The sequence below is a fragment of the Carassius gibelio genome, chromosome A4 (genome assembly GCF_023724105.1).
Source record: "Carassius gibelio isolate Cgi1373 ecotype wild population from Czech Republic chromosome A4, carGib1.2-hapl.c, whole genome shotgun sequence".
NCBI lineage: Eukaryota > Metazoa > Chordata > Actinopteri > Cypriniformes > Cyprinidae > Carassius > Carassius gibelio.
Window position 1 is genome coordinate 18,431,989 of NC_068374.1, and position 24,566 is coordinate 18,456,554.

The 24,566-nt window shown below is 39.4% G+C and overlaps 1 protein-coding gene across 2 annotated transcripts in view; it reads left to right on the forward strand.

The window, feature by feature from the left end:
* LOC127972323 (chemokine-like protein TAFA-5) overlaps nt 1–24,566 on the forward strand; it is a 202,735-nt gene that overhangs the window by 163,563 nt on the left and 14,606 nt on the right. For both annotated transcript variants that reach the window (XM_052575755.1, XM_052575764.1), the window contains exon 3: nt 15,436–15,563. In XM_052575755.1, the coding sequence (XP_052431715.1) occupies nt 15,436–15,563 (128 nt within the window). The remainder of the gene's footprint in view (nt 1–15,435; nt 15,564–24,566) is intronic.

Below are 24,566 nucleotides of genomic sequence, written 5' to 3' on the forward strand. Positions count from 1 at the left end.
ATCAAAGTGATGGGGAGACTAATCCATCTGCGCAGATCTTCCTCAATTTTTTTAAGTATTAGACAATAATTCAATCTATAAAGATTTTTTTTAAGTTATTATCCACAACTGTGCCAAGATATTTTATTCCAGTTGGGGCCCATTTGAATCTCTCAAATGCTCAAGGCTTCAGATTGAATCAAAAATGTTTTTGGTCTTTCTAATCTGAAGTTCTGTTCAATTTCAAACTTCTCTACTTCTGAACCGATCTGTTCTCCTGACGTATGTTCTGTTTCTGCCATTTTGCTTCGTCCCGCTCATTGCTCTGGCTACAGCCCTGCAGGGCTTGGACCCGGTATCGCTGTTTGCAGCTATATTTTTAAATGATTCTATCCCCAGATACTATTTTTTTAAAGCCTCATCCAAAAGGTAAAGGGGGAGGTGTTGCTACAATTTATAACAGTATTGCTCAGAGGACGGGCTTCAAGTATCACTCAGCTGAAGTAATGGTGCTTCATATAACATTATCGAGGGAAACAAGTGTTAAAGGTCCTATGACATGAAAATTTCACTGAGGTTTTTTAACATTAATATGAGTTCCCCTAGCCTGTATATGGTCCCCAAGTTCCTAGAAATTTTAATCGGTGTAAATTGAGATTTTGCTATCTTTCTCTGCCTTTGAGAAAATGGAAGCTCAAACGGGCTGATCTTGAATCTCCTCGTGGTGACGTTATAAGGATAAATGTTACCTCCCCTTTCTCTGCTTTGCCCGCCCAAATATTTACACATAATTTAGTTGCAATGTCAGCACAGGCATTACAAACAGACTTTTATGATATGGGTTCGACAGCACCGCCACAAACAGTGAGTAACAGTGTTATTTAATGCCTGATCTGTGATCAGTGATTTCTGATGTGTAGCTAACCATTCAAGTTCACACAGACTTTATTTCTAAATCATTTAATACTGTTTATACATCAGTGAATGAAGCCAGTGACTAAACAATCAACTTCACATTGTTTCTCTTAGTAGCATGAAACAAATCTGTAATTTAAATTGTGATTTAAATACACAGGGAGATCAAAGAACGCTCCCTTTTTTTTTTGGAGCCGTCACACATCGCAAGTATATCTGCACACTTGCCTAAACTGCCGTTACAATGAATGACGCTGTTATGCTGCACAACAAAACTCTTACTGTATTCATGTGGTGTATTCATGTGTTTGCTGTAAATTGTGGTGAAAGCATTTTGTGAGAGAAAACGTGTTGCAATAATGACGAGATCACTGCATTCATGCGATAAACAGACTCTATCTACTCAATGCTCATCACTGCAGCCTTTCATGTGATGGAAAAAGATCGAAAAAATGATTATATAATCAACACTTCCACGATTCATTAATCTTGACACCTGTAATAGTAATATATATATATATATATATATATATATATATATATATATATATATATATATATATTAGTGCTGTCAAAATTAGCGCGTTAAAGCATTCGATTAATTAGAAATATTTAACGCGTTAAAAAAAATAACGCAATTAACGCGGTTGCAGTTTTTTTTATATGGATAAGACCAAGGAAGGACTTTTAGATGGAAAGTTTCAGTATTAAACTCTGCCGGATTACTCTTCAGTCTGCCACAAGAAACATTACGCTTCATTCAGTCTGCCACAAGAAACAGCAACATTAAAATCATGAACTCAAATGTCATTGTTTAAAAACAAAAAAACAAAAACAATGACTGTTGTAACAGTGCGTAAAGCAGACCTTTCTGTAACGCTAACGTTAATAAGCTTAAACGAAAATAACGAAATAATTGTGTAGCGGAGTATTTTTTGTACACAGTGCCGCGAACTGTCAATCACTCCTGTACGCGTGCATCACTGTCCTCCTCGCAGGTGCAGCAACTTGCGCTCTCTCTCGTCATCAAGCTTTAAAACAAAAAGGGGACAAAAAGATCATATTATCTTTGTGCATAGGCTATAGATTAATTAGATAAATGAATATCTAAATTTGTGCCTTGCCGTCTACGGTATTTTTTTAGAACTTAGAAAAAAGATGCTACAGCCAATGAGCAGCCAGCGGGGGCTGCAGGACGACTCAACCTCCGCAGACAGTTTTTAATGTTTATCAGACAATAAATACTCAAGATTTTGCTTTAGTATAATTTTCGGCACAATTAGGGCCAGATTCGGGAGTCGGTACAACAGTTTAGATTTCGGGACTGTCCCGAATTTTTCGGGACGTCTGGTCACCCTACCTGAAAGAGCTGCATTACTTCATTAGCTTGAGTCTGACCTGCAGTGATAGGATTCAAATTTGGTGAGGTGTCAGTCAGCGAATCATCTGATTCTGGTCTTGTTCTTGCAGTATTCAGAGTCTGAAGCCAAGAAAACATATTAAGTGTTGTTGTTAACTGTATTTGATATTTAACCGAACCAAGTGTGGTGTACACTCATAACGAGTTTCACACACCTTCTCCGGCCGCGTTGAGTTGTTGACACTTAACAGTGGGAAAAGCGACACATGCGCTATTCACTTGTATAACTTAAGGGTGAATGGGTAATGTAGTTTCTGCTTTGGGTGTGATGAATTAGGAAGCTTGCATTGAGAAGGGCGCTCTGAAAATCGGCAGTGCAGGTAAAAGATTAAAACCTCTATTAAAACAGATGTCCAAATGAGCGTACCGGTACGCTACAAGCACGTTCTGGGCGCACGGAGAGGTGGCGGTACGCTCAAGAGCTATATTTGGAAGTGGCGGTACTGAGTACCGGTGCGTACCGGCCCACTTAAAGCACTGGCAATGACTATACTTTGGAATTTTTTTGCAGTCCACTTAGAATTCAACTTGGAAATCATTTTTGTTTTTTATTGGCATTGATTGTTTTGAAATTCAAATGGCACTTACATGCCTGTGTTTTTATTTCTGTAATAAATATGGCTTTCAAGCCAACAGTTAATTTGAAGGATATTGATGGTTTATTGCAGGTATGTTGTTTACATGAGAAAATCTGTGTTACAAGTTAAACAAAAATTCCAATAAACAATCATATTTTGAATTTAAATAGTTTCTTTGTCTTGAGTTTACATTAATTATTTACATTTTACATTTACATATCCAAAAAGTTTCAGTCTTTTAATTGCGATTAATCGCGATTCATTTTAAAAAATTGTGCGATTAATTAGTTAATTTTTTTTAATCGATTGACAGCACTAATATATATATATATATATATATATATATATATATATATATATATATATATATATATATATATTTGAGAGGGGTTCCACATGTAATATGCATTTCGAATGCAAAGATGTCAGCCAATCACAACAGTTGTCATTTACTCGGAGTCTCACAGCAGACACGCCCTTTCAAACAGAGCATTCAAGCCAGAGGGCTAATAGTAGGATATAAAATTGCTTTTTATTTCTACATTTTAAATGTACAAATCATACTAACAATATAAGTACACCTAAGGAAACATTAAAAAGCATTTAAAGAAAAGGAAATAATCCATGTCATGGGACCTTTAATGATAGATTTGATAGTGATAGTTTGATAGTGATAATGATCGTTTGTACTAGCTACTATATATAGGCCACCAAGGCACCATACAGAATTTATTAAATAATTTGCTGATTTTCTATCCTATTTAGTCCTGGCTGCAGATCAGGTTTTAATTGTTGGTGATTTCAATATCTATGTTGATAATGAAAAAGATGCATTGGGATCAGCATTCATAGACATTTTGAACTCTAATGGGGTTAGACAACACGTGTCCGGACCTACTCATTGTCAAAATCATACTCTATATTTAATAATGTCACATGGAATTGATGTTGATGGTGTTGAAATTATGCAGCCAAGTGATGAGATCTCAGATCATTATCTAGTCTTGTGTAAACTTCATATAGCTAAAACTGTAAATTCTAATCCTTGTTACAAGTATGGTAGAACCATCACTTCTACCACAAAAGACTGCTTTGTAAGTTCTCTTCCTGATGTAACAAACTATGGACTCTCTCTTTGTTACATGTTGGTGTGCAAAATAAAGCGCACGACAAAGGAGTATAACTAAAGAGTTATTTTAACATTCCACGGAAAATAATGGGCACAAGCAAACACAAATCCCAACGAATAAACATTAATAGCAGACAAAGGAAAAATGGGGAACAAAGGCTTGAAGTATTGGGAACATGATCAGGGAGAAACAGAAACAGGTGTGGGGCTAATCAATCAGAAACCATGGAAACAAACAATGCAGGATAACGGAAACACATAAAATTTAACCAGGGGCCTGTTCTTCGTACGTCGCTAACTCAGTTAGCTGGATTTGAATGTTGACGATTTGGCGTGATCTTGGATCATTTGGTTCTTCGAAGCTCATCCCGGAGCTGCTGTCATAGCAACAGGTCCGTAAGCTTAAACATGCTCGAGAGCAGGCTTATTTCATGTAAACAGGATTAGATCGATTTTGTTCAACCAGAACTGATACTCAAAATATGTCTGCTACCACCGCTAATTTATTACAAGAGTATCGTACTGATCCAGGGACAATAATTTAAAACAATAATCATTAAAAAAATTATTTAAAAATAATATAAAAATGCTGTGTAGTCCATAATATTTCCTCACTGAAATATTTATTTGTCATAAAATTATTACTTCATAAAGAGTCTTACACACATGCTATACAGATAATAGAGTCGTGCATTATTTTGAGTGATGACTGCTATTATAAGAGTGGCTTGATGGAGTGCAGGAGATGCAGATAACATGATATTGACCCTTTCATTAATGCTGTCACATAACAAATCTGTCCAAATATAAAATGAAATGAATAAAGACTGCACAACTATTATAAATTGCGAAACTAAATAATTGGGAATCATGAAAAAAATTCTAATAAAATAAAAACATGTATCTATTATCTGTTTCATGTATCTATTACAACATTTATTTATTTTTGTTTGCTTGGCTGTTTCCTTATAAAAGTCCAGCAATTTGTCAAGTTTTTCGTCGGGTGTCATTTTAAATTATATGACGTCATTACATTGCTGTCTTGCCACCAGCCAATCGCTGCACTGCTGATCATGGTTTCGAGTATCGATACATATCCCCTTTTAAGCCAACACATGAACACGCAATTATCTCAAATAACTCAATCCAGCGATACTAACCATACACAACAGGTGTGTTTGAAGAACCCAATTAGCTGGATCATAATTAGCATGATGATATCATCTTGGATGTGTCATTTGATCTCGGATGTAATAAGTGACGTACGGAGAACGGGCCCCAGGACAGATCATAACTGTGTTACTTTTCTAGCATTTTAGATTTGGTTGCTCCTTTTACGCTTAAAGAAGATTAATAAAACAGTCTGACACCTTGTTATAATGAGCACACCTAAATAAAAAATAAAAATAAAAAACACCAAACCCCAAAGTAAAAGTTAATTACAAACTGATCTCGAATCTTCCTTTTCTATCCAAGATACTAGAAAAAGAAGTATTCTCACAATTATATTCCTTCTTAGAGAAAAAATGGTATCCTTGAATATTCCCAGTTAGGGTTTAGACTGTATCATAGTATGGAGACTGCTCTCCTTAGAGTTACAAATGACCTGCTCTTATCATCTGATCATGGTTGTATCTCACTTTTAGTGCAATTGGATCTTAATGCTGCGTTCAACACTATTGACCACGACATTCTCTTGAATAAACTAGACATTTAGGCATTAAAGGAAGTGCATTAGCATGGTTCAAATCGTACTTATCTGACCACCAGCAATTCTTTGCAGTGAATGAAGAGGTATCATATCGATCACAAGTGCAGTATGGAGTACCTCAAGGCTCAGTACTAGGGACATTACTTTTCATGCTTTACATGTTACCTTTGGGCGATCATCAAGAAGCACAGTGTTACCTTTCACTGTTATGCTGATGATACTCAACTCTATATTTCTTCAAGGCCTGGAGAAACATTCCAATTTGAAAAAATAACGAAATGCATAGTCAATATAAAAACCTGGATGAGGATTCATTTCTTAATTCTAAATTCTGGAGAAAAAAAAACAGAGGTGTTAATTATAGGTCTACATATCTGCATTTAATAACTTAGAATGCTGTCTAAGACTTGACGGCTGCTCTGTCACTTCTTTGTCATCAGTTAGGAACCTAGGCATGCTATTTGATAGCAATTTCTCTTTTGAAAACCACATTTCTAGCATTTGTAAAACTGCATTTTTCCATCTTAAAAATATATCTAAATTATGACCTATGCAGAAATGTTAATTCATGTGTTCATGACCTCAAGGTTGATTATTGTAATGCTTTATTGGGTTGTTGTTCTGCACGTTTAATATACAAACTCCAGCTAGTCAAAAATACCAGGAAGTATGACCACATTTGCCCAGTTCTGTGAACACTACACTGGCTTACGATTAAAAAATTGCTTGTTACTTATAAAGCCCTTAATGTTTTACCACCTCAATATAGAACAAGCTCTTATTGCACCATAGTCCTCCACATCTGCTGCATTCTTAAAACTCTAGCAATTTGATAATACTTAGAGTATAAAAATCAACTGTGGGTGGCATATCCTTTTCCTATTTAGCGCACAAACTCTGGAATAACCTACATTACATTGTTCTGGAGGTAGACACACTCTAGATTAAATCTAGATTAATCTAGATTAACCTCTTTAAACTGGTTTACCCATAACACACTAACACATTTCTAATATTCAGTTAATTAGGAAAACTGGAAACCGGGAACACTTCCCATTACACATAAAAGTACTTGCTACATAATTAGAAGAATGGCATCTATGCTAATATTACTCTGTTTCTCTCTCATTCCGAGTTTACCGTAGCCACCAAATCCAGTCTGTATTAAAATCAGATGATGGATCAGCACCTAGAGAGGACCTCTACAGCCCTGAATATCAGCAGAGACCAGAACAACTAGATGAGCCCCATAGTCAAGACCTTGTCCCCTAGACAGAAACAGGAAACAGATGATTCTTCTGCTCAATATGACTTTGCTGCAGCCTGGAATTGAACTGCTGGTTTTGTCTGGCAAGAGGAGAACTGGCCCCCTGATTGAGCCTGGTTTCCCATCAATAGAGTTTTGGTTCCTTTCTACTGTCACTGCTGGCTTGCTTAGTTGGGGACACTCAATTTCCAGAGATTTCATCGACTTGATTGCACAGATACAATTTAAACTGAAGTGAGCTGAATAATGAAATCATTGAATTAAATGATGAATTTTGCATTATTGATACTATTTTCCTATTTAATGCTGTTCAGTTGCTTTGTTACAATCTGTATAATTAAAAGCACTATATAAATGTATATATATACATTGCTCTTTTTGTTGTTTTTGATTGCTTCCACTGTCTTCATCTGTAAGTCGCTTTGGATAAAAGCGTCTGGTAAATGAATAAATGTAAATGTAATGTAAATCCAGTTAAGGCCAAATGCTATTTTGGGGATTTCCACCTGGAATTTTCCTACCTAAATTCAAAAGCTGCCCATACCCACATACAGAAAGAGCTTTATTGCAAAGTATGCTTGCACATACAAGGAATTTGTTTTAGTGACATAAGCTTCCAGTACACAGTGACAACAACACACAGACAAAAAAATAAAAATAAAAGATTTATAAATTGGCAAATAAATAAGTGTATAAACAATTGTAAATTGTAAATGATAATTTATAATGATACAAATGATAATGGAATAGGATTGAGTGAGATGCAGGGATGTTCTAGGATGGAGGGTTAACAAATAAATATAAGGATATTTCACATTTATAAGCATAAGTAGGGAACATTTAACTGTTCATGAGGTAGATTGCCTGGGGGAAGAAACTGTTTTTGTGCCTTGCTGTTCTGGTATTTGCAGCTCTGAGGCGCCAGCCAGATGGCGAAAGTTCAAAGATGGGGTGACTTGGATGTGAGGGACCCAGAGTGATTTTCTGAGCCCTTTTCCTCACTCTGGATGTATACAGTTCTTGAAGGGTGGGCAGTGAAGCACCAATAATCCTTTCGGCAGTCCGAACAGTTCTCTGTAATCTTCGGATGTCTGATTTTGTTGCTGAACCAAACCAGACAGTTATTGAAGTACACAGTACAGACTCGATGATGGCTGAGTAGAACTGTTTCAGCAGCTCCTGTGGCAGGTTAAACTTCCTCAGCTGGCGAAGGAAGTACAACCTTTGCTGGGCCTTTTTCACAATGGAGTCAATGTGATTGTCCCACTTCAGGTCCTGAGAGATGGTGGTTCCCAGGAATCTGAATGACTCCACTGCAGTCACAGTGCTGTTCATGATGGTGAGGGGGGAAAGTGCAGGGGGGTTTCTCCTAAAGTCCACGGTCATCTCCACTGTTCTGAGCGTGTTCAGCTCCAGGTTGTTAAGACTGCACCAGACAGCCAGCTGCTCAACCTCTTGTCTGTAAGCAGACTCATCACCGTCCTGGATGAGGCAGATGACTGTAGTGTCATCTGCAAACTTCAGGAGCTTGACAGAGGGGTCTTTAGAGGTGCAGTCGTTGGTGTACAGGGAGCAGAGCAGAGGGGAGAGAACACATCCCTGAGGGGCACCAGTGTTGGTGGAGCAGCTGTTTGACATGAATTTCCCCAGTCTCACTAACTGTTGCCTATCTGTCAGAAAGCTGGTGATCCACTGACAGATAGAGCTAGGAACAGAGAACTGGGTCAGTTTGGTCTGAAGGGCTGTTGGGATGATGGTGTTGAAAGCCGAACTAAATTCCACCAATAGGATCCTCACATAAGTCCCTGTTTTGTCCAGATGTTGCAGGATGAAGTGCAATCCCATGTTGATTGCATCATCCACGGACCTGTTTGCTCGGTAAGCAAACTGCAGGGGGTCCAGTAAGGGTCCAGTGATGTCCTTCAGATGAGCCAGAACCAGTTTTTCAAACGACTTCATGACGACAGACGTTAGAGCCACAGGTCTGTAGTCGTTAAGTCCTGTTATCTTGGGTTTCTTTGGAATGGGGATTATGGTGGAGCGTTTGAAGCAGGAAGGCACGCCACACAACTCCAGGGATCTGTTGAAGATCTGTGAAAAGATGGGGGCCAGCTGGTCAGCACAGATTTTCAGACAGTTTGGTGTAACGCCATCTGGGCCTGGTGCTTTTCTTCTTCTTGAAGACCTGGCGCACATCATCTTCACAGATTTGAAGAGCAGGAGGTATGGAGAGGGGGATTGCAGGAGGTGTTAATGGATGTGTAGGGAGATGTTCTGAATGGGTGTTGGGGGTTTCAAATCTACAATAAAACTCTTTCCCGTTGTTAGCAAGTAGTTGATTAGCCTCAGTGCAAGGGGATGGTGTCTTGTAGTTAGTGATGGCTCTCAGACCTCTCCAAACTGAAGTTGAGTCATTGGAAGTAAACTGGTCTTCCAACTTTTTAGAGTAGGTTTTTTTAGCCGCTCTAATCTCTTTGTTCAGTGTGTTCCTGGCCTGATTGTACAAGACCCTGTCCCCATTTCTGTAGGAATCCTCTTTGGCCCGACAAAGATGTCTGAGTTTTACTGTAAATGGCTTATCATTGTTGAATGTTAAAGGGGGGGTGAAATGCTATTTCATGCATACTGAGTTTTTACACTGTTAAAGAGTTGGATTCCCATGCTAAACATGGACAAAGTTTCAAAAATTAAGTTGTACGTTTGAAGGAGTATTTCTGTTCCAAAAAAACCTCTTCCGGTTTGTCACAAGTTTCGGAAAGTTTTTTTCGAGTATGGCTCTGTGTGACGTTAGATGGAGCGGAATTTCCTTATATGGGTCCTAAGGCATGTCTGCCGGAAGAGCGCGCGCTCCCATATAGCACAGCACTGAGAGGCTGAGCACAGCCTGATCAGAGCGAGAGCGTCGCGAAAAGTCACAAAAGGAGTGTGTTTTTGGTTGCCAGGGCAAGACAACCCTGCACAGATTACCAAAAGAGAAACAGCATTAAGGGACCAGTGGATGGAGTTTATTTTTACATAGCATCAACGGAGTTGTGCAAGTGTTTTTGTTTGTTCCCTGCATTTCGGATTGCACATCGTTTATTTCTTAAGGATAATGCAGTCCCAATGAAAAAGGGTCACGATCGTGTGTTGGAACCGCATGCGGTGAGTAAAACTGCTTCAAATATCTCAGTGTTGTTAACTTAGCTATCAGCGCGTAAGCACATCAAGTAAACAACATGCGATGTTGTCATCAAACTGCACTTTCCACATGTACAGCTTAAAAAAAAAAAAAAAAAAAAAAAAAAAAAGACGACATAAAGTGGAACTTAGTCATTTTCCAAAACCGCTGAGCAAATATATAAGGTTTCAGTACATACCACATAGAGACGCCTTTGCTGATGCTGCTCTTGTTAAATTTCAGCCTCTGGATCTGTGTCACACAGCTTCCAAACGCTCTCAACACAAAAGCCTACTGGCGCTCGTGATTCTTAAGCTCCGCCCACACGTCACACCTCTAGGCGCTCGTGTTTTTCCGGGAAAAATCGGTACAGACTATCTTTCTCTTATAAATATAATAAAAATAAAGACTTTTTGGAGTTATGAAGGATGCAGTACTACTCTATAGGTACTCAAGATTAACAGGATATTGAGTGAAAACGAGCATTTCACCCCCCCTTTAAATAAGTCCTGGTAGGAATGCATATATCCTCACAGAAATTAATACAGGATGTTACAGTCTCTGTGAGTTCATCCAGATCAGTGGTAGCAGCTTCAAAAACACTCCAATCAGTGAGGTCAAAACAAGATTGTAAATCCTGCTCTGTTTCGCTGGTCCATCTCTTCACAGTCTTTACTACGGGTTTAGCAGATTTAAGTTTCTGCTTCTAGGTTGGTATAAGATGAACCAGACAGTGATCAGAACGTCCCAAAGCTGCTTGTGGACCAGAGTGATATGCATCCTTTATTGTGGTGTAACAGTGATCCAATATATTACTGTCTCTGGTGGGACATGTAACATGGTGTCTGTATTTTGGCAGTTCACGGGAGAGATTGGCTTTATTAAAGTCCCCAAGAATGATTAAAACAGAGTCCGGGTGTTGTTGTTCTGTCTCTGTGATCTGATCAGCGAGTTTCTGTAAAGCTGAGCTCAAATGCGCTTGTGGAGGAATGTAAATACTAACAAGAATGAAAGAGTGAAACTCCCGCGGCGAATAGAATGGCTTGCAGTTGAGAAACTGCATTTCTAGATCAGGACAGCACATCTTCTTTAACACAGTTACATCTGTACACCACCATTCATTGATGTAAAAGCATGTCCCGCCACCGCGCGATTTCCCCGTTGATTCTGCTTCGCGATCTGCTCTAAACAGCTGAAAGCCCGGCAGATGGAGCGCGGTCCGGTATGGCGTCATTCAGCCAGGTTTCCGTGAAACACAGAGCAGCAGAGTGAGAGAAATCCTTATTTGTCCGAGAGAGCAGAAGGAGTACGTCCATTTTGTTGGGTAGAGAGCGGAGATTTGCGAGATGGATGCTCGATAGTGTTCGAAATCCAGGCTTCCTGAGTCTGATGAGTGCTTCCGCTCGCTTTCCCCGTCTGAGCGTCCTGAAGCGTTTGATCAGCACCACTGCTCCCCCGATAACAATGTTCAGTAAAACGTCTGTATAATAGAAATCCGGAAAAATATGCTGTAGTGTGTTCTGCCAAATGTTCAGCAGTTCATCCCTGGTGAAACTGATCGTGTTTGTTAAACAAAAAACAGGAAAAACGAACAAAAACAGCACAAACACTGGAGAGCCGAGCACTGAAGCAGCCATGTGCGGCGCCATCTAAATGCCAATCAAGATGTGTACATGCAAAAGTTTTGTATAATTTTACAGGAAACCCTTTCGAATTACATAAAACACTGTTGAAATGGATACAAATGATTTTATATGTTGTCTATGTTATAATAAATAGGGAAAAAATAAGGCGCTTTTTTATTTTTTTTTATAAACTGAAGTTTGAAATTGTATAGCCCAGGGCCTGAGTATAACTGCCTCATGGGACCTATTTTATGTGTTTTCAGCAGATGTAAACTAAAAGAGGAAAAAGGAAATTTCTTTCTATCATAATCTATGCAAAAGTTATTCTATTACAACTGAAGGAAGGACTAATACCCTTTTTGTATACAATTTCCGCCTGCCCAAATGTATAGTGTCCCAATGCTTATTTGCCATGGGATACATGCAATATCTTTATATCATTTTAAAGAAAACACTTTGAAGTTACATAAAAAGCTGCTGTTTGTGACAAATAGTATTATTTATGTTGTTTCACATATTGGATAACTCAAAACTGCAAACTAGCAAACTGCTTTAAATTATAAAAAAATATCTGGTCTATCACAATATAAAATAGAATCCACAATCACTATCTTCATGTCATTTAATTATGTCCATTCTGTATTGGTATAATAATTATGGCATCTGACCTGCATCCCCATCACTGCCTCCTTTGTTTACCCTCATCTCTCTGTTTGTTTGGACGCGCAAATCCGCTCCCCGAAGCTTGTACACGACCTTTAGAGCGTAAACAAACAAATATATGTTCATCCACACAGCACTGTAATAATCCATGTGTTTTCACTTGTGTTTACTTTTACTGAGATGCATCATGTACTGTGCTTATCTGTAAATAAATAGTTTACCATATTGTTAGCTGAGCTTTCATGCTTCAAAATAAAGATTCAAACATATAAAAGTAACTAACACGCGTAAAGCCTCACCAGATGCGCAATCTATCCTCTCCCCGGTGACGGTGGTCATCCATACCTTGTGGTATTATTATTATACATTGATAAACTCAGAGACGCAGACAAAAGAGTGTCTGTTTGGGCTGCAGACAGCGGTGGACTCAAAATACCGTTGTGCACTTCAAGATTCACTCACATCTCAAAGGGAAGTGGTCACTGACTGCCCACTCCCTCCCCCGCTGTTGGCGCAGAGGTGTCAAATTCAGCATTTCTGACTGTGCAGAGGGCTCAGAGTGACAGCTGAACGGACGAATGGCTCTGCACAAAGGAGCTCCAATTTATAGAACATGTTTCTAATGTCGAAATAGTCGAATAGATGTTGCAGTGAAATAGAGATCTAAGGTCTGACAGGAGCGCCTTTCTTTCCAAGCGTGCACTTGGACAAAACGCTTTATATCTCACTGATTGAAGCACGCAGAAATAAAAAAAAAAAAAGTAAAAAAAAAGGTCTTGTTTGAAAGAAGAGATTCTAATCTAAAAGATTATATCGAGTATATAGGTATTTGTGGCTGTTTGCGGCTGACGAGGATAAATAATAATTTTCACTGAGGTGAGAAATTTTACATTGCGATTCTATTGAAGATCATTCGATCTGTGATCACACAATAAAAAGATATACATCGCCAAATTCCTGAGAATGAGAGCTTTCTTGTGATATAAGACTTGACTGTTTTGTGAAAAATATTTTAAATACACATTCTTCTGAAAAATTATTCGCAATTGTAAAACGGAAATTTGTTTGTGGGAAAAATATATTTCTTAGCTTAATTTCACTACTTTACAAATCATAAAACCCCAATAAATTTTATTCTTTGTAAAGAAAACACTCTAAGCTTTCATGTACCATATAAGGAATACCATATAAGGAAGGCTTTACAAATGAAACACAAACATTTAGCAGGCTACTTTTGGACCCGGTACCGGGTCTGCAGAGTCATTCACTGATGCTCCAGAAGGAAACAAGATGCATTAAGAGCTGGGGGGTGAAAACTTTTGGAATTTGAAGATCAATGTAAATTGTACTTAATTTGTTTCCCGGGAAACATACAAGTATCTTCTGTTGCTTACGAAGGGCAGAACTAAATGGAAAACAATTATATTTCAACAAAATAAGAAAAATTTGGCCATCTTCATCGTGTTCAAAAGTTTTCACCCCCCAGCTCTTAATGCATCTTGTTTCCTTCTGGAGCATCAGTGAATGTTTGAATCTTTTTAAATAGTTGTGTTTGAGTCCCTCAAATGTCCTCAAGTCTGAAAAGATGTATCTCAAAATCATACAGTCACTACTGGAGAGGGTTCAAATATGCAAATATGCTGGAAAACTGAAGAATCTGCAGGACCTTAAAGATTTTTCTGAAGAACGCTGCTCAGTTTAACTGTTCAGAACAAACAAGGGACTCATGCACAACCATCACAAAACAAAAAGACAGCCGAGGATCATCAGTTAACAGAACACAGTATTAAGAACCAAGGGTTCCCAAACTTTTGAGTGGGGTTATTTTAATAATTTCAGCAATTCTTTTGTCTTGTGGACTAAATGTTAATATCTTTTATGTACAATATCTTACTCAGGGCAGTACTAAATAAAAAATAACATGCATTTAGTATGATCTCTCTTATTTTTTGAAAATTACTAATATTTTCACAGATTCAGAAAGGGGTGCCCAAACTTTCGATCCCCACTGTAAATAAAGGTGACTTGACTTAATGTGAATTCACGGTAAAATAAGAGCAGAAAATAACTAAGAAGTTGGCATTCTGCTGTTCGGAGTAATTTGTAAGAAAATTACTCAGCATGCATTGATAAATAACAGTACATTCCTTTCTTTAATCTATTTAATTAGAATCCTTTTGACATTTACATTTAGCTGACTTTTTTATCCAAAACAACTTACAATTGCTACATATGTCAGAGGTCGCATGCCTCTGGAGCAACTAGGGGTTAAGTGTCTTGCTCAGGGACACATTGGTCTCTCACACCAAAGGCATTTGTCTTATCCACCGCGCCAACACCACCTCCGATGAATTTTTTAATTAAACTATTGTTCGAATCTCGTGTTCATATAAAATGCTTCCATACGGTGATGTCTTTTTCAGGATATACAAAGACTTCAGGATATATAAACACTATTTTAGTGTGTTACAATAACCTCTTTTATACTTAACAGGTGGAGACCGCTCTGATGGGGTGAGAAGTGATATCTTATGGCACATGCTTGTTACTAACTCTCTGTGAATGCACTACTTTCTATCGATACCATTTAGTCTAAAAAGGTTCAGCTATAGTGTCATAATATTTAGTGTATTACCAGCAGGAGATGTTTAATGGATGTATGATGTCAGTTAGCGCTTGATTTGACTTGACTATTTAATCACATAAATGTTTTATTTTTTATTTTATTTTTTTTAGCAAGCAAAAACTGTCACTATATTTGTTGTCTTAAATTTGAACAGTAAATATTTTTGATTATCATTTCCAGCCTAACAAACTTTATTTTGTGCTCTCTGTTAATTAAAATAAATTCCACTTGGTTTGGTGTTTTGTCATCTTATGCAAATGCATTATACAAAGTTTTTTGGGGGTACTTTTTTCCTGTGTGTGTGTTTCTGCTTGCCTTCCTGATCATATCATCTTAAACGTTTCTCTGTTCTTGATCCATAGCTCGTATCGTGAAGACCAAGCAGTGGTGTGACATGGTGCCCTGTCTAGAGGATGAAGGTTGTGACCTGTTAGTTAATAAATCAGGCTGGACTTGTACACAGCCCAGCGGCAGAGTGAAAACTACAACGGTGAGACTTACTTATTTTTATAATCAATGTCAAACGTCACTCTATTTAGTATTTTAGAGTGAAACAGTACATTCATAAAAAAAAAAAAAAGTGTAGGACTGGATATTATTCATTGGGAACTGATTAGATTGTGAAAAATTAGCTCTTCATTACAAAGTAGAAGTTTCTTAAGAAGTGGTGTATATTATATTTTGATGAAATGTTATAAACTATATATATGTACACACCCACACACACACATACAGTACAGACCAAAAGTTTGGACACACCTTCTCATGCAAAGAGTTTTCTTTATTTTCATTACTTTGAAAATTGTAGAGTCACACTGAAGGCATCAAGGGCTATTTGACCAAGAAGGAGAGTAATGGGGTGCTGCACCAGATGACCTGGCCTCCACAGTCACCGGACCTGAACTCAATCAAGATGGTTTAGGGGTGAGCTGGACCGCAGACAGAAGGCAATAGGGCCAACTAGTGCTAAGCATCTCTCGGGGAACTCATTCAAGGCTGTTGGAAGACCATTTCAGGTGACTACCTCTTGAAGCTCATCAAGAGAATGCCAAGAGTGTACAAAGCAGTAATCAAAGCAAAAGGTGGCTACTTTGAAGAACCTAGAATATAACATATTTTCAGTTGTTTCACACTTTTTTGTTATGTGTATAATTCCATATATAATTTCACATGCGTCAATTCATAGTTTTGATGCCTTCAGTGTGAATCTACAATTTTCATATTCATGAAAATAAAGAAAACTCTTTGAATGAGAAGGCGTGTCCAAACTTTTGGTCTGTACTGTATATATACACTCAGCTAAAGGATTATTAGGAACACCATACTAATACTGTGTTTGACCCCCTTTCGCCTTCATAACTGCCTTAATTCTATGTGGCATTGATTCAACAAGGTGCTGAAAGCATTCTTTAGAAATGTTGGCCCATATTGATAGGATAGCATCTTGCAGTTGATGGACTGGTTAACCGTGATCTCTGGGTTTTTGCACTTTGTGGTGAAGTCTGTGTTTCACGTCTGCACTGATTAGTTGCAGATTAGTGACGCGTCTCCGTTAATTGTCATCAGCAGCAGCTGTCATTCATTACACACTCCCTATATATTGGCTTGTCTCACGTCTTGTGTTTGTGAGAACGTTGTTTAATGTCGCTTTCTCTGTCTGTTGGCTTCAGTGTTGTTTGCGTTTGGATGTTGGTGTTTTCCCGGAACCTCATCCACTCTCCGCACTTTCACTCAGCCACAAAGACTTACCTTCGGCTCTATTCCCCGCAGTTCCTGTGCCATCCTCTCCTGCTGCCTTCTCACCGTCATCAACCGGATTCCTCACCACCTCACCACCATCTTGGATTGTCGTCTTCCCAGCATCATCGTTGTATTCCTGTTTGTTTATTTACTTTTATTAAACTGTCAAACTCGCTATTGTTTCCAGTCCTTCATTCACCCAACCATCACAGAACATTCTCACCACTATGGAAGCAGCGAGCACCAACAACCTCAAGGACTTTATGCACCACAGTGTGAAACGCATGGATCAGCAGCAGTAGAGTATCTCGAACACCGGACGCGCTGTCCAAGCGCTGGTGGCACAGGTGTCAGAGCTCACCTAGCAGATCCATCAGCTCACCTTTACCACTGCGCCCATCACACCGCCTGCGCCGCCCGTCCCCCGGGAGACCCCCCAGGACCACTTCCGGCCAGAGACGCGACTTCCGGCGCCAGAAAACTACTCCGGTGTGCCAGCTTTTTGCAGAACTTTCTTGAATAAATGTTCTATGCATTTCGCTTTGCAGCCCCGCATCTACTCCACCGAGGAATCCAAGGTGGCATTTACGCTCACGTTACTTTCGGGCAAGGCCGCCCTATGGGGGACGGCGGTGTGGGACAATCAACATCCATGTTGTGCCTCGTTCCATGCCCTCTCGGAGGAGATGAGGAGGGTTTTTGATCGAGCCGTGGCCAGCAGGGAGGCCGCTCACCAGCTCTCAGACCTTCGTCAAGGCACATCTTCAGTCACGGACTACTCCATCGACCAATCATAAGAATTTAGAGTACATTAGAACTGCCAAAAGACTCAATTCCAGGCAGGCTCCGTGGACCCTTTTTTTCAGTCGCTTTGAGTTTACTTTATCGTACCGCCCGGGTTCCAAAAATGTCAAACCCGATTCTTTATCACATCTTTTTGATCCCTCCGCCTGCCCGGTGACTCCCGGGTGGATTTTTTATATTTAAATTAGTGGTCTCAGCACTCGTATGGGAAGTTGAGTTGAAGGTCAAGACGGCCTTACAAGGGGTAACGCCTCCGTCCAGTTGTCCACCGAACCGTTTATTTGTGCTGGAGGAGTTAAGGTCCGAGGTCGTCCAGTGGGGTCATTGTTCTAACGTGGCTTGTCACCGAGGGATAAGTCGAAACGAATGGGTTGGTTAAACAATGATTCTGGTGGCCACGTATGGCTCGTGACGTCCGCGATTTTGTTTTGGCTTGCTCAATTTGCGCCAGTGGTAAGTCATCTAACCGGCCTCCTGATGGGCTTCTTCAACCGCTGTCTGTCCCTTCGAGACCCTGGTCCCACATCGCACTAGATTTTGTTACCGCCCTCCCGCCCTCAATGGCATGACGGTCGTTTTTGACCGTAGTGGACCGGTTCTCGAAGGCGGCACATTTCATTCCCTTGCCCAAATTACCTACAGCCAAGGAGACAGCGGTCACTGTCCTAGTTCATGTCTTTCGGCTTCATGGCCTCCCGGTAGACGTGGTTTCTGACAGGGGATCTCAATTTATATCCAAATTTTGGAAAGAGTTTTGTAAATTGCTAGGAGTGTCAGTTAGCTTGTCTTTGGGTTATCATCCCCAAAGTAACGGACAATCTGAGCGAGCCAACCAAGATTTAGAGAGGACGTTGCGATGTTTTGTCTCCAAGAATCCTTCTTCCTGGAGTCAACAACTCTCTATGGTGGAGTACGCCCACAATTCATTGCCAGTGTCAGCTACGGGCCTTTCTCTGTTTCAGTGTAGTTTAGGGTACCAGCCACCAGTTTTTCCCAGTCTGGAATCTGAAGGCGCGTTCCCCTCCGCTCACGCGTTTGTCCAGAGGTGCCACCGCACCTGGACCAGAGCCCGCAAGACTCTGCTCCGGATGAGGGAGCGCACTGAGGCTAAGGCCGATCGCCACCGGTCAAAGCCTCCCGTTTACGTCGTGGGTCAAAAGGTGTGGCTTTCTACCAGTAACATTCCTCTGTGTTCCGTTTCTAATAAATTAGCTCCCAAATTTATTGGCCCGTTTACTATCACCAAGATCATTAGTGTGGTGACAGTCCGCCTCAAACTACCTCCAGCGTACAGGAGGATACACCCCGCCTTTCAAGATTAAACCCGTGTTTTATGCACGTATTAATCCGCCTACTCCAGTTCCCCCGCTGCTGCGTCTCGTAGATGGGGAACCGACTTATTCGGTAAATCGTATTCTGGACTCTAGATGGAGGGGACGAGGATTCCAGTACCTGGGGGACTGGGAGGGTTACGGTCCAGAGGAGAGGAGTTGGGTACCTGCTAGGGACATATTGGATCACTCCCTTATTGATAACTACAATCAGCAGGTAAGCCCTTCTGGGAACTCCAAGAGGAGTTCTTAGAAGGTGGGTACTGTCGGTTGATATCTGGTGACCGTGGGGGCCATTTTAGGACAGTGAACTCATTTTCATGTTCAAGAAACCAATTTGAAATTATTCGAGCTTTGTGACATGGTGCATTATCCTGCTGGAAGTAGCCATCAGAGGATGGGTACATGGTGGTCATAAAGGGATGGCCATGGTCAGAAACAATGTTCAGGTAGGCCGTGGCCTTTAAACAATGATCAATTGTGCCAAGAAAACATCCCCCACACCATTACACCACCACCACCAGCCTGCACAGTGGTAACAAGGCATGATGGATCCATGTTCTCTTTCTGTTTACGCCAAATTCTGACTCTACCATCTGAATGTCTCAACAGAAATCGAGACTCATCAGACCAGGCAACATTTTTCCACTCTTCAACTGTCCAATTTTTGTGAGTTTGTGCAAATTGTAGCCTCTTTTTCCTATTTGTAGTGGAGTTGAGTGGTACCCGGTGGGGTCTTCTGCTGTTGTAGCCCATCCACCTCAAGGTTGTGCATGTTGTGGCTTCACAAATGCTTTGCTGCATACCTCAGTTGTAACAAGTGGTTATTTCAGTCAAAGTTGCCCTTCTATCAGCTTTAATCAGTCTGCCCATTCTCCTCTGACCTCCTAGCATCAACAAGGCATTTTCCCCCACAGGACTGCCACATACTGGATGTTTTTCCCTTTTCACACCATTCTTTGTAAACCCTAGAAATGGTTTTGCTTGAAAATCCCAGTAACTGAGCAGATTGTGAAATACTCAGACCGGCCCGTCTGGGACAAACAACCATGTCACGCTGAAAATTGCTTAAATCTCCTTTATTTCCCATTCTGACATTCAGTTAGGAGTTCAGGAGATTGTCTTTACCAGGACCACATCCCTAAATGCATTGAAGTAACTGCCATGTGATTGGTTGATTAGATAATTGCATTGAGAAATTGAACAGGTGTTTCTAATAATCCTTTAGTTGATTGTATATATTAGTGCTGGGCTACGATTTTTTTTTTTTTTTTTTTTTTTTTTTGTGATTAATTATGCATTAATTATGTTATGCACAAAACTAACAATGCTTTTTTTCACTTTTTTCATTTAAAAGTATTGCTATATGAACAAAAGTGCAATAACATTTGGATGGAAATCACTTTAATCAAATAAGGTGTTTTTTACAGCAGTATTTCTTTTACACAGTGGCAGTTAAAATATTCTTTGTAAATCTTTACTTATAACATTAATGTAATTAAATTAAATATAAAAAAGCTATTTGTCACTTCCAGGACATTAACGTTTTTATAGAAAATATTTTATAGTTTGTTATAGAAAAACAAGTTATGCTCAGAGTCCAGAGCCTCGATCATAACATTATAACAGGCATCTTCTGAGCTGAGACCTGCGTGATCACAGGACCCATCACAGTGTTACTTTTAAAATATGAGCAGGGTTTGATTGTTTTTAATATAATAAGTTCTATTAATAGCAAATGTAAAAGCCCTTTCACACCAAAAGAGTAATGAATAAACCTCAGGCTGAAGAAAAAAATATGTCATGTCTGTACAGTAGAACACATGAGAAGAAAGTTCAATAACAATTTAAAAAAATAATAATAAATAATAATAATAATAAAATAAAATAAAAACCTATGGAACAGTAGTTAGTTTATCTAAAGTCATGTCTGCAAATTACTATGGTTTAATTGGATCATCAAAGGTCAGCAACAAAGACACTGGTTAATAAAATTTATTTTTGTGAGTGGGATGAATTGATGTATTTGTAGACTAAATGTTAATGTGCATTATGTTCACACAGTAAACACAATGCCTCTCTCCTTATGATTTCTCCCAATATGGGGACAGAAGACTTGTCAGTATATAAATAGGAAAACAAAGTAACTGGCGCTACTTTTTTGAAAAGTAACTCAGATATTTTCTTGTAAATTAAAAATTTATGTATTACTTTACTAGCTGAAAAAAGTAATCTGATTACGTAACCCGCGTTACTTGTAATGTGTTACCCCCAACACTGTCAGTGAGTGTGAGTGCTAACCATACTGGAGCACAGATCTTCTGATACTTGGTACATGATATTGTGAATATTTCTTAGCGACAAAAGCAATTGATGTGTAAAGCAATATATTGTGAGAGGGCCATGTGTTACCGCGTCCCATATGACTCAAAATAATAAACCACAAAGTTAACAAAACAATGCTCTCCACTGTGTTGAGCAAGCACTTCTCTGCATTATTCACTTGCTGTAGGAAACATCCTATTTCCCATTTATATATTCTTGATCAAGAGCTTGTTGCATTCTTTTCTGTTAAAAATCACAGTGGAAAGTGGTTTGTTAATGCTGATGTCAGGGACCAGGCAATCCCGGTCTCCACCAATCCACAAAGCCCACGCTAGAGTCCTGCACGGGTTCGGGTGACCCGCAAATTTGGCTGAAACGGGTCAAAAATATCCAACTTTGTCGGATACGGATGTGGGTCGGATCGGACACAGGGGAAACACGGGTCTAAACACAGGTTCAAAACAGTCACGTGTGTTCCACTTTAAAAAAAATCACAACCGCGCGAACGGCTGCATGAGTCATTAGTTAACAGACGTAAAAGATCAGCCAGCTGTTTTTTTTTCCAATTGTTTTTGTTTTCCGTTTATATATATAGCCAAGATGAAGGAACAGCTGATCATAGTTGTATATGGATTGCAATTTTGAAATAAATTTAGTAGCAGAGCTAGCCTACTGCAAGCGATTTTTAGAGCTGCAAATCCATTTATCCACGTCATTGTTGCTTAGCAAAGGCAGACGCCTCAGGGGCGCTTCTGCCCGAGGACTTTGGAAAGGAGGAGAAAGACGCACCTAGCGTTTTCCACGCGTTTTTAGGCGTTTTTGCCCTGTTTGAGTCGGTTGGAATTATCTGCCTAAATGCTGCGGGGATAGTTTGTTGCGTGTATATTTCTCCTTTTTTTCGTCTTTTCCCAGATATACTGACACACTAAGGTGATGTCGGCGTAAATAAGTTGACATGTTTCAAGTATTCCCGCTGGTGTTTTTTTTTTTTTTTTGTATTCCCGCTGGTGTACCCTACTGTCATGTAGCAGATGCGACATACCGTTGTTTTTTTATCCACCACTCTCTTGCCATCACCATTATAGCATACAGGGAATCCAAAGTGCACCCAAACACCAGACCTGTTGGTTATTGGAGGATCTTCTATTTCTGGTCTGTTAAACGCATTGGCAACCGCGTACCGTGCATGAGCGCGTACTGAGTGAGTGAGCGCCTGACTGAGTAGCCTAACATAAACATATAAGTTGGTGTTTTTTTCTTCTTCGGGGGTTTCAGGGGCGTTGCCTGTTACGTCGTTTGGGTTATTGGGCTACCTTATTGAACGCATATCATTATATTTCACTTTTTTTTTTTCTTCAAATATAATTAATTAGTTCAACGAACCGTTCGGTACATAATGCGTACCGCGTACCGAACCGAAAGCCTTGTACCGAACGGTTCAATACGAATACGTGTATCGTTACACCCCTAATATATATATATATATATATATATATATATATATATATATATATATATATATATATATATACAGAATCTGAATTAAAATGTGTTTGATTTAAGCCTATTTCAAAATTTGTGTCATAAAAGTATATCGCGCATACAGCTCAACTAACGCGATCGTTATAAAGGTGTTTAAACAACAATACACTTCCACTTGCATGTATTTAACAATCGGAATCGGAATATCAGATATTTCATTCCATAGCTAACACATTTGTGAATATGGGCCTAATCTAGTCTATCCAGGGTTGTTGTTTTTTTTTTATTGCATCTGAAAATGACTTTGTGCAGCTCATTCACATGTGCGCTCTGGCGCAGATCCGCCTCTCGCGATGCTCAACTGTGAACGATTAAAAAATGGGTGGGTGCATTCAACTTGTACCACAACCTCAGATGGTGGTATGATTCGCTCTTTTGTTGTTCTGTTTTCTTTCAGGATCAAAAATACAACAAATCAAAGTGTTTATCTGTATTTCCGACTGATGAGAACTATGCATATACATTCATAAATCAGTCAATTTTTTTTTTTTTATTAAGAGATATTTTATTCTAATGTGAACAGTGACTCAAGCACTGATGGACCAAAGAGCACGTATTTCGACATTTGCAGTAAAAACGTGAAATATAAATTCTCAGGAAATGCATTTAATACCAATATATTGAAACGGCTGTTTATATACTCCATTAATAAAGGAGTCCAGACATTGGAAAAATATCAGTCCACATGTGTTTTATATTTATTATGAGGGAAATAGACATGCATGCATGCGTGACACAAAAAATATTTAACTTTTAGGAAGCAATATATTTTTTTAGTAATTCTGTCAATTACATTAAGGTTATTACATTGTCTGCTATATATTTGCTTCTTTTTATTAAATAGGGTCAATTGATTGATAAAACATTGATCAAAATTAAGATAAAATGTATAAAAAAACGAATATCTTTTAAAAAGAGTTTCCCATAAATAACTTCTGTATGACCTGGCAATTAAATAAAAAAAAAAAGTGTGTCTAATGTGATTGGCTTAACTGATTTGATTTCGGGTGTGGGTCGGGTGTCGGTTCTATTTTAAGCGGGTCGGGTCCGGTGCGGATTTTAATTAGTGCTGTTGTCGAAAAACAGGTTGGATGCGGTTTTAAGCACTGCGGGTACGGGCGGGTACAGATTTACAAAATCAGACCCGTGCAGCTCGCTGGCTCACGCTCCCCTGAGTATTAATCACCCGCACCTGATCACCATCAGCAAGGCACTATAAAGCACTCACCTCAGCACCAGTTCAGCGTCAAGCTTTCAACAGTAACCGAGCTCACGATCTCGTCCCCAGCTCACCTTGCTTTCAGAAGTCCTCCTGAAGTAACGTATACTTATCTTTGAGAAGCTAACCTGTGTGTCTTTGTTCAACTGTCTCCAGGATTCCTGGATTCCTGCATAGAGAAACTCGAAAGAATGAACTCAGAAACACAAACATGCGCCACCATCACATAAGCAGCACTCTGGGCACTCTTGTTTTTGGGGGGTGTTCATTTGCTCTTTCACAATACATTAGGATCGATATTTTCATGTTCTGAAGTCTTCAAGTGCCAGTAAAACCAAGTAAAAATGCATATGCTTTTCCAAACAGCTGTAATTTTGGCTGCATTGCATGCAGGCGCAGTGTGAAACACAGGATGCTATAACAGGAAGAAGCTCCAGCGTATCAACTACCAAAGTTGTCTCTGTTTATCGAGCTTGGCATGAATGTATTTGAGAGTAACTGGGGTAAAACCTTAAGCTTCTTCTGTGTTTTC